This window comes from Mauremys mutica, chromosome 5 (genome assembly GCF_020497125.1).
Source record: "Mauremys mutica isolate MM-2020 ecotype Southern chromosome 5, ASM2049712v1, whole genome shotgun sequence".
In the NCBI taxonomy this organism is placed as follows: domain Eukaryota; kingdom Metazoa; phylum Chordata; order Testudines; family Geoemydidae; genus Mauremys; species Mauremys mutica.
Window position 1 is genome coordinate 130,711,386 of NC_059076.1, and position 11,736 is coordinate 130,723,121.

General features: G+C 44.6%; 1 gene segment (V, D, J or C); it reads right to left on the reverse strand.

Moving 5' to 3' along the window:
• Window positions 1-10,588: 10,588 nt before the first annotated feature.
• Window positions 10,589-11,187, reverse strand: LOC123371118. The segment is given in 2 exon segments: window positions 10,589-10,893; window positions 11,124-11,187. Coding segments are annotated over 2 exon segments (354 nt in total).
• Window positions 11,188-11,736: the final 549 nt, after the last annotated feature.

Sequence of the window (11,736 nt, forward strand, 5' to 3'; positions counted from 1 at the left end):
CAGCTGTACTGGTTTCAGAGACAGGTTTGACCCTGAATGCCCCAAATCTGGAAGTCAAATGAAAAAAACTCAAATTTTATAATTTTTAAAAAATCTCATGATTTTTAGAGGGAATCCCATGATTTTTGAACATTTGGAGACCCAGTATACATCCTGCTATAGTTACTCACCTGCATAATTGTTAGCAGGATCTAGGACACGGTTTGAAAGCTCTTCAGGGTCAAAAACTATCTTCATTTGTGCTGAGAAGTGTCACACACACCTAAGAATACTAATACAGTGCTGTCTGTATTCAGAATGTTAGCGATCTACGTCTTTGCTGGATTAGTGAAACATTTGTTTGGTGCCACCTGGTGGCAGTACAGGGGATATGCAGCACAATGATTTAGGTTGCCAATATCCTGTTTTGATACAAGGATATACACATCTAACGACATACAAGAACATTTAACAATCACAAAAGAATATAATTAAGCAGAAACAATTGTTAGTAGTACAAACAGATCATCTCCTGGTCTCTTCTGTGAAGGTTCACTCAGTTAGTGGATAATGAAGTAGCTTTAATTTTGGTAAACAGAAATGTGCTGGCTGAAAGATTTTACGTATCTGACATTGTATTTTGTTTGCCCCCTTCTGTGGCACTTGATTTTTTTGGTTCATCTGTTTGATTCCTTGGACAGGTTGAATATTTATTTTAAAATGCTTCATTGTATTTCTGTATATGCAACATCATTGGATATTTTTACAACCTCTTTCGTCCATGTTCTTCATTAGATGCAGCAAAAGTGTATCTCATGAGCACATTGATTTCTTGTACAGCTGCTCTTTGCAGAATTCTCCTTGGTGTTAAACGTATGCTGAGGAAAATCCATCACAATTAACCTTCAGAATAACATTAGGAAGAATGTGTCCACTGCCTTCTCGTGTCATGTGCTTTGCTATTATTTTTTAGTAGCAACTTTCCTCAAAATTCTGGCCATGCGATCTGCCACTCAACTCCCCCTCCCAACCCAGCACTATGAAGAAGCACAGTCTGTATGCATGCAAAACATGGGCTCACTCCAGAAAATCACAGAGGGTGATTCTAAGCCCATTTGAAGTCAGTGGAGGTTTTGCCTCTGACTTCAGTGGGGCCAGGTGTGTGAGGAGTTGGAAATGGAGATATAAGAATCACCAGTGAAACTAAAATAGACTTTAACCCTGCCACCTTCCATAACACAACATTTGTTCCATTTTTCTATTCACAATGTGCTAATTGGGTTGAGAACAGCTGATCTAGCACATTGTGACTAGGACTGTTCACAAATAACAACCAACAACCTGTGTGAGTACATGTCCTATTTAATAGCAGTGATGATTGTATGCTTGTATTTAGGGACTGTGGAGCCTTAACATTAAATTTGTACATTAACTCACTATTTAGGGCTTGCTTGAGTCACCATGCAATTTACACCAGTTTATGCCAGTGTATCTCCTTTGAAATTAACAGAGTTATACAGCAAAGAAGTAGAGTTACATAGTGGTAAATGAGGTCCTCATTGTCTGTCACTAGTGACTTGTAGCCGTCTCTATTTTATGTGGCTTTTAGCTTCTCCTGGGAGGTTTGCAAGGTGTGAAATGTGGCTGTTTTACTTCTCTGCTGGACTTCTTTGCATATTTGTGCAAGAACAGGGATTGCCAGGTTTGGAAGAAGGTTGACAATAAAGGACTCGATTCCCTCCTGTTCTGGTGCAACTTTGTTCAGCCATTTACCTGTGTCTACACAGCATTCGGGAGATGTGATTGCAGCACGTGTAGATGTACCCAAAACTAGCTTAGATGTAGCTAGGTCAGTGGTTTTCAACCTGTGGTCTGCGGACCCCTGGGGGTCCACAGATTCTGTCTAAAATTTCCAAAGGGGTCTGCACTTCCATTTGAAAATTTTTATGGGTCCACAAATGAAAAAAGGTTGAAAACCACTGAGTTAGATCAAAGCTAACTTAAGTAACAATAGCAGTGTAGTTGTGTGTGATGCTTTCTCGGGGCACCCAGAACTGTAGGTCACCTTGTTACCCCTCTGCCTCAGTGAGAGAGGTTTGCTGGAGCTAATCTGTGTGTCAGCTCCCCATGTTGTCTATGTTGTTTTATCTAATCCTAATGTAAATTTGCTTTTCCTGTTGACTCAGTATGCAAATAGAATTCCCATCATCTCTGGCTAACCTTGTTCTGCTTACATTCAAGACCTGGGCAGACAGGCAAGTCAACATTCCTTTATCTGGGAAACCTTTGTTTAGCGACCCTGCCTAGTTGGTTGGTTTAAACCTATTTTCAGTATAAACGTACAACTTCTTAATTGCTGTCCATCCATACATCACACACTGATCATAGTGACCAGCGTGATACAAATTTTCATTCGATACTTCGTATGACATTCTTTGTAGATAAACACAATGTATGGAGCAATGTATGGAGCAATGTATGGAGTAGTGAGCTGGTCAGCCTAGATAGGAGTTGGTGTTACATGACAGTGAACCCTTTGCCAGGAGACATTGAGGGACTATTAGGGACACACTGTGGCAGCATGATCAGTGTCACAGGCTAGCTGCTCAAGTATATACCAAAGGTCCTGATCGGCATTGCACATGGAAGTTTACCCTGTGCCAACATCCTGGCTACCACAGCTAAACTGTTGTTGTTACTCGGGCTAGCTTGTACATGTGCTTCAAGCACACCTCTTGATTGCAGTGTAGACATACCTATGAGTATAATTTTTTAAAGGATGGAAAAACCACTTAGCACTGCTAATGTCACACTATTGAGTTCTCAGTTTATTTCAATCTCCTAATTGCTACCTCCTGTTAAACTCCAGGAGATAGAATGGAGGATGGCTCATTGTTCAGATACCCTGCAGGATAGCAGCCATCCCAAGTAGAGCTGGTTGGAATTTTTCAACACAATTAAGGGTTTTGTCTAGGGTTGCCAACCCTTCAGATTGTTCCGGAGTCTCCAGGAATAGAAATTTAATTTTTAATTAAAGATTATGTCATGGGATGAAACCTCCAGGAATATGCCCAACCAAAATTGAAAACCCTAGTTCTGTCAAACAATTGTTTTGGAAAGATAACTGTTGCTTTTGATATTTCTCAATGGGTGATTTTTAAACAAAACCAGAAAACGTTGATTTGGATTCACTTTGAATTTAAATTTTCATTTTGTTTTGGTTTTTACGTTCCCTCCCCCGCAAATTTTAATTTTGAAATTCTGAAATTTCCAATTTTATTTTCCCCTTTCTCCCTTTCAAATGCAATAGAATCATAGAATATCAGGGTTGGAAGAGACTTCAGGAGGTCATCTAGTCCAACCCCCTGCTCAAAGCAGGACAAACCCCAACTAAATCATCCCAGCCAGGGCTTTGTCAAGTCTGACCTTAAAAACCTCTAAGGATGGCGATTCCACCAACTCCCTAGGCAACCCATTCCAGTGCTTCACCACCTTCCTAGTAATAGATTAGAACAAATGATGTATTCTAGGTTCCTCTCCCTCACCCCCACTCTTTTGGGTATTTTCCTTTCTCCACACACTAATTTTTCAGAATGTCTCCAACTGTAGAAAAGTTAGAGGACAACAGAAGGAAAAGTGAAATTAACTGTGCCACTTGGTAAGGTTCTCAAACTCAAGGACACATTCAAAAGAGGCTGAGGCCTTGGCTACACTTGAGAGTTACAGCGCTGGTGGTGGCTTTACAGCGCTGTAACTCACTCCCCGTCCACACTGGCAAGGCACATACAGCGCTGTATCTCCCTGGCTACAGCGCTGCTTGTACTCCACCTCGACGAGAGGAATAAAGATTATGGTGCTGCTGCTGCTGCAGCGCTGGAGTGCCAGTGTAAACAGGGAATAATCTTACTACGCTGTAACTGACCTCCGGAAGCTTTCCATAATGCTTTAAGTAAAGAGAACTCTCTTTGTTTTGTTATGATGCCTCTGTTTGTTTTGTTGTGAACTGGGACTCCCAGAGCTGCTTATCAAAAAAACAAACACAGCTCCTGTTTGCTGTGAATGAGCTCCCTTTGGAACACACACAGCTAGTGTTTGCTTGAAGAGAGGGGGCTTGAGGAGAGAAGCAGCACGGCGTGCGGGGGTGGGGTCTGTTTTGGGGAGGCTGCTTATCTGGTCTGTGAGGAAAAAACCAAAGAGGGCTATTTGCTTTCAGTGAGCGAGAGAGGGGTGGGGGAGGGGGTCGGAACTTGCAGCTGCTGACAGAGTGTTGGCTCCAAAAATCCACTCTCTGTCTCCCCCACGCTCCCTGTCACACTTCACCCCACCCCACCACACCCCTTTTGAAAAGCATGTTGCAGCCACTTAAACGCTGGGATAGCTGCCCATAATGCACCACTCCCAATGCCACTGCTGATGCTGCAAATGTGGCCATGACAGTGCACTGGTAGCTGTCAGTGTGGCCAGATTGCAGCACTTTCCCTATTCAGCTGTATGAAGACAGGTTTAACTCCCAGCGCTGTACAGCTGCAAGTATAGCCATACCCTGAGTGATCACATTACAGTATAATGTCAGGAGTAACATAAATTCCAACCCAACGGCTATTGAAAGGTGAGGGGTCAAGGAATGACAGGAAAGAACTGGTTGGAGGAGTGAGGGTGAGCGAGAAGCATGAGAGAGCCCCATCTTCCCTGTAGCGGGCAGCAGTTTCACAGGACTGGTCTGTACTGAAAAGTTATATCAGCATAGCTAAATCCCTGAGGAGTGTGAACAATCCACATCCTGGAGAGACATAGTTAAGGCGACCAAACCCCCCGCATAGACAGTGTTAGGTGCACAGAATGTGTGACTGTGCAGGATGCAGCTGGAACACCAGAGGAACAGAAACTGCAGAAACTCAGGCTATGTCTTCACTATAAATGCTGCAGCTGTGCCACTGTAATGCTTCAGTGTAGCCACTCACTAAAGTGACTGGAGGCTGAGGAGAGCAGGGTGGTTTTTGTATTGGTCTGTATCACTGTGTGAGAGGGGTGCTGTAATGCTGCTGACAATAATAATCTCCAGCATCATCAGCTTCAACACGGCTGATTTTAAAAGTGAAGTCAGTGCCAGACCCACTGCCACTGAACCGGTCTGGGATCCCAGAGGGTCGAGAGTTAGTGCTGTAGATGAGAAGTTTAGGAGCTTGGCCTAGTTTCTGCTGGTGCAAAGCCATATAGCTGCTAGCACTGGAACTGGCTTTGCAGTTGATAGTGACGGTGTCTCCTAGTGACACTGAGAGGAATTCTGGAGTCTGAGTCACAAGGATGTCCCCTCTGGATCCTGCATGGAGAACAACATTAAAATAAAGGAACAGAAAGTCAATGTAAATCAAATACAGTGTAACAAAGGGATGATGCAATGTTAGTGTCTTCTTCTCTTTTTTAAAGTGTAGCTATATTCGTACCTTCTGACACTTGTTGGACAACTGTTGTAATTAAGAGCTATTGTGGTCTCAAGAAACAAACCCACTCATCTGTTTAATATGAGTTAGAACATGTCTGGCAGTCAGGGATTTCAGAGCCACAGTTGTCATCATCTATATCTTGGTAACAATAAGTTAACCTCTCCCCTGTTGCTTTCCTTACCCTGAATCCAGAGCACAGAGAGGCAGAGAAGTTGGATTTGTGAGATCATCTTGATGCTTCTAGACTGAAAGATACTGAGCTGAGGAGCATACAGCATTCACCTGTAATATTTATATCTGCTCCATAGAGCAGGGAAATGTCACTCGGGTGGAAATATGCAAAACATCTCTATGTAAATGTGCATCCCCTGTGGCCCAGTGCGGAGACTTCAGTGAAGGGACAAATACCATTTAATGGCAGTGAGAGCTGCAGACAAGGATCAGGGTGGTACATGGCTCTTCCATGTTGTGGCTCTGAGTCTGCTCTCTCTTCGTTCTGTTTTTAAACAATGTAACATGATTGCCTTCGATGGAGCTCTGATCTGCACTCGTGTCCATCAGAATCAGCTTTAGTTGCCTGTGTGCTGAGTGCCCTGTGAGTGTGTCACTGATCACTTGGAACCATCTCTATTTATATTCAGTGTTTACATTCTTCAGTTCATAGGGATTTTCAGGGGGAAGCAGGGAGGCTTTGCTTTATGGCTGGAATTTCTTAGCTCTTGTCTACACAACAATAAAAAGTGTGTTTTACAAATGTCAGCGATCGCATTTTACAAGTCTCATGGAGACAGGGAATGTTGTAATGTAGCAGGGAGCCTAGGGTTCATTCTGACTGGCTAACCTGTGTTGTTACAGTATGTAGTGTAGTGACCATTTTGAATTCCAAGGTGGCTATAGATTTGTCCCCATATAATGCATATCATGCTGATGTCATTTACACCATTGTCCTAGTAGTCTACAGAAATCCTGTTGTGAATAACACCTGGTTTCGCTGTTGGGCAGGATCATGGTGAGTCGTTATTGGTGAAGATGATGTCAGAGAACAGAAACATGCAGACATTGTGTCTGCTACAGAGAGCAGGCCGCTGAGCAACAGGGTTTGTGGCTGTGCAGCCTTTTCTAATGGACTTGGTCTGTGAGACACTCGAGGGGAATCACTGACAAGCAGATCCAGAGGCCCCGCAAATGTGAGGGAAGTAAAAAAAATGAAAATATCAGGAGACATAACAGTGCAAATATTCTATCCCATTCCATTCAGATTTTCTTCTCATTTAGAGAGACACAGCTGCATTAAATTCAGTCTGTGTTAGTCCCTTGTAATTCAGAGGAGCTGTGTGATCAATGCATCTCTGTCTACTTTTTCTTTTTTTCCTTATTTTCCCAAAAGAAGTGAAATGAACCACAAATTAATGTTGCAATGAACTGGATCTGGTGCAGGATGCACATACCTTCATCTGATTAGAATCAAAAGTACACAAATGAATGTTAATGGCCCCAGATTGCTAAGAGCTAATGAAGATTCTATTTTATCTTCAGTTGTTGAGGTTTATGCCATAGGAATCAGAGGATCTGAGTCCTGTCCTTATTGTCTCAACACCTTTTCTGAATGAAAACGGACTGTTTTGAATTTTGAGTTGGCTACAGGTTAGTCACAAATGAATACAATCCATGCGCTGTTGGGTTCTCTTATATACAGTTTCCTATTAGTTTGTAAGCTCTTTGGGGCAGGGACCACCTTTTTGTTGTGGTGTCCAGCTACCAGGGAAGGGCTGCAAGATGGCAGAGGACAATTCCCCCAGTGCTGGAGCAGCACAGGGCTGATGGAAGGGGGGAGGAGTTGTGACAGTTAGGGGCAGGAGAGGGCATGCCCATAGCACTCTACACTAGGAGGTATTCTGGGTTGCAGGGCAGCCCATAGTTGGCCCCGAAGAGGCTGCTGTAAGTTAGAACAGCCCCCGGGGCTGCTCTAACTTGCACTGGGTGCTGCAGTGGACCCCGCAGGGGCAGAATCTTAACTTTGCCTCCGTCCCCTTGGGCTGCATCTCTCGGGAAACGCAGCACAGAATCTGCCCCCTCAGGTTTATAGGCTGAAAGGAAGTGTAAACAAAATGACAAGAAACCACCTGTAGCAGCTGTTTAGATGATTCTTAGTAGGAGGTGAAGTTTTAGTGAGCAAAGCAACAGAACAGCACAGGAAAGTTCTGTATTGATCTATATCACTGGGAGAGGGAGGTTGTAGCCTGGCTGATGATGATAATCTCCAGCACCTTCCGCTTCAACCCTACTGTGAGGGTGAAATTAGTTTTGTGTCCATTGCCACTGAACTGGCTGGTGCAAGGGTGGAAGCCCCATAATAAATAAGACGCTTGCCCCAATTTCTGTTGGTCCCAGCCTAAGCAATTGTGAGATTCTGAGCAGACTTTACAGTTCAGGTGACCCTGTGTTCCGGAGACACTTGCATGTAAATTTACTGCCCTTTAGTTTCAATAGAGTTTTGAAATGTTCATATTTGGTTTATTTCCTGCTCCTTTCTTGTTAGAATTATCTTTTGTATTTCCAAGATTCCCATGTTAACGTACACAGAACCCTCTGCCGATCATCCATGTATCTTAGCATATCTGACATATCTCCCCTAGGTATTCCCTTGGGCTGTGCTGCCCGTGTGTAGGCATGAGCCTTCATTTTACCCCTCTCCATATGGTCACTCTTCAAATGTCACTTCCTTCAGGGCACCTTGCCCTTCGCAGACATAGCAGTGATCCCGATTGGCTGGCCTCCCATGATGGTGACATTGTGATGTGAGGAATAGTCACCTGAGAGCTCTAGCTATAAAAGAGCTATGCGGTATCGTGGGGCAGGTGTCTCTAAATCTCTCTTGTTTGAGCTGTCCACTTTGTGTAACTAATTAAATAGGCATCGAAGCAGATCCTTGAACTTGGGTCTTCCACATTCCAGGTTGTGCCCTAACCAGTGTCTCTCCCTGGGCCAATGAATATTTAATTATGTACACAACATGGAACAGCTTCAACAGTCTCTTTTAAATGTCAATTTGAAACAATTTTTTCAGGCCTGCAGAGCCTGGCAGTGTAGCTGGGACCTATTGTGGATTTGACAGTCGGCTCTGAGGAGGCAGCTGTAAATTACAGGAGACCCAGGGGCTGCTCTAACTTACATTGGGTGCTGAAGTAGCCCAGGTGTGGGCAGAATCTTAAGTTTGCCCCCTCCCTGTGGGATGCATCTCTCAGGAAACACAGCACAGACTCTGCCCCCTCATGTTTATAGGCTGAAAGGAAGCGTAAACAAAATGACAGGAAATCACCTGGATACGCTCAGATTGAAATGTCATTCTGTGGAGCTTGGACATCTGCTGCTCTGCCTATGGAGACTGAAGTGGAATGTAAAGCTGCCCTTCCCTCCTCTTCTCCTGTCTTTTCTTTCTCTCTTCCCCATCCCCTCCTCCACCCCTCCCTGCTTTCTCTAGGATGCCCGCTGTCTGGAAGTAGCATGGTGGTTCAGTGTTTATGGATTCTGTTCTGGAATCCAGTGTTGTGTCTGGTCATTGGCAAAGAGCTCGTCTTCCCTTCCTGCACCAATTTCTTCTTTACCATCAATTGTGTCAAATGTGCCACACTGTCACTTAACTGAACTCCCTTCCTCCCCCACATTAAGCTCTGTGCTCTGAATTGTTTGACCTTGCTCCCCCTAGTGGTGATTCAGAGAAGAAGGCAAAAGCCTTTAGTTACCTCTCTGGGGCTGACACAGTCATTGACCCTGCCGCAGGAGCAGCAGGTGTTTAGAAGATTTTGTGTCAGGGAAGATGTTTTAATGAGCAAAGCTACAGAACAGCCCAGGCAAGGTTTGTGCTGATCTGTATCACTGTGAGAGGGAGGTGGTAGCCTGGCTGACAACAGTATCTTCAGCTTCAACCCTGTTGATTATGAGGGTGAAATCAGTTCTCTATCCACTGCCACTGAAATGGCGGTGGCCTCACTGGAGAGACACTGCCAGGAATCCTGGAGTGTGAATCATCACAATCTGCCCCCAGAGTCTAAATGTATGAAAACCTTATAATTAAATCAGTACCTAGAGATCCTCAATCCAGTGAGCAATGTGGAGAATGGAAATATTTTTATTTGCATCTTTGCATGGCTGATTCTGAATATCAATTACCATCTTATAATCCACAAGGTGGTGGAGAAAGGGTGACATTGAGCGTGAGTTCATAGTGCTTCCCGCAGTGATGATTTTGGTCCCATTTCCTCTTGGCTGTGGAGGGGAGGATGTCTCGGAGAACTGCTCTTGTAAGGACTAGGAGAAGAAGCTTTCCGTGGAGCCGGTTATCCCCTAACTGCTCCTGAAGAGTTTCTTGGCTCTGAAGCAGCGGGGACTGGCCCTTGGTGGAGAGTGATATTGGATTAGATGGACCACAGCTCAGGTATCGCGATTGCTGTGTTCCTCCCCCTGCTGCCCTAGCACCCATAACCCCACTGACTTCACCTGTGCTGGAAAAACTGGGACCCAGAATTCATCCTGGGTGCAGCTCCAGCGATGGCGGCACTGCTGGAAGCTGCAGTGTAAAATGGCTCAGGTGTTTTTACCACCGTGTGATGTAACCCTGCTCCATGGGCACTGGGGAGGAATTCTGGGTTTCATTTTTGCCAGTATCACAGAGTCCCAACCCTGCGGAGGGGTTTCTGCTAGGAAAGGGGAGCTGCATCAGTGACTGTGCTTTGCTAGATAAGAAGCTGAATCCTATAGCAGTTTTTAGTCTGACTTGTTTGGATTAGTCTATTGCAGTTGTCACTGTGGGTGCTTTATAAAGCTGGAGTACAATTCTCTGTCTGTTGTCTCATCTTAGTACAAGGTATTGGATTGTAACCTGCTGTCAGTTGGAAGTTGGATGCAGCCCATAAGAGCAAATCCATGTTAGTGGCAGGGGAGCAATTGCCGAGTAAAGTGTGCTGAACCACGTGGTGGGAGGGAGCACCTGAAAGGACTAGAAATTTGGAGTGAAGAGGGAGGGGACGCAAGTCTGACACACCCCGGCGTCCCAGAGCAGGGCAGTAGAAGCACCAACACCAGGAAACTGCACAGGAAGCAGCTGAAATACTGTGAGTGAGAGTCTGAAACTAAACAGAGCAGAGAGGTTTTTGTGCTGGTCTGTATCACTGTGTGAGAAGGGAACTGGTATACTGCTGGCAGTAATAATCGCCAGCATCATCCGCTTCAACTCTGCTGATTGTAAAAGTGAAGTCTGTGCCAGACCCACTGCCACTGAACCGGTCTGGGATCCCAGAGGGACGGGTGGAAGCATAATAGATAAGAAGCTTAGGAGCTTGTCCTGATTTCTGTTGGTACCAGGCCATGTAGCTAACACTGGAACTGGCTTTGCAGTTGATGGTGACTCTGTCTCCTGGAGACACTGCCAGGGATTCTGGAGTCTGAGTCAGCACAATCTGCCCGCTGGAGTCTGTATGGGAGAAAAACATTTAAAAGAAAAAGGGTATAAAATTACTCAAACTTCCTAATTATTAACTAACTACAAAGCTGCATTTTTAAGTGACTATCTTGTATCCCTCCTTCAATAACATTGTAAATGCCATTGGGAATGCTTGATTGAAAAGGAAATTCTGAGCATTTGCAGTTTAGTAAAATATTATAACTTTATTTTAAACGAATTTCCCCTGTTGTTGTTCTGACCCTGAATGCAGAGCACAAGGAGCCAGAGTAGCTGAGTCTGGGAGCTCATCTTGATACGCCTAGAGTGACAAACACCGAGCTCAGAAGCACAAAGTGTGAAGGTGGCACATTTATATCTGCTCTGAACAGCTGGGAACTGTCACTTGGGAGGAAATATGCAAAGCAGCATCTCTGTGTAAACGTCCATTCCCTTTGCAGACCCAGAGCCACCTACACGCCTCAGTGTAGGGCAGGACAAAGCCAGAACAACAAGGGGAGCTTGCATGTAAATTTACTGGCCTTTACTTTCAATAGAGTTATGAAATGTTCATATCTGGTTTATTTCCTGCTCCTCTTTTCTTTGAGTTATGTTTTGTATTTCCAAGATTCCATGTTAATGTACACAGAACTCTCTGCAGATCATTCATGTATCTTAGCATATCTGCCATATCTCCCCTAGTTATTCCCTTGGGCTGTGCTGCCCATGTCTAGGCATGAACCTTAATTTTACCCCTCTCCATATAGTCACTCTTCAAATGTCACTTCCTTCAAGGCACCTTGCCCTTCTCAGACATAGCAGTGATCCTGAATGGCTGGCCTCCCCATCGGAGTAGACCCCCATGATGGTGACATT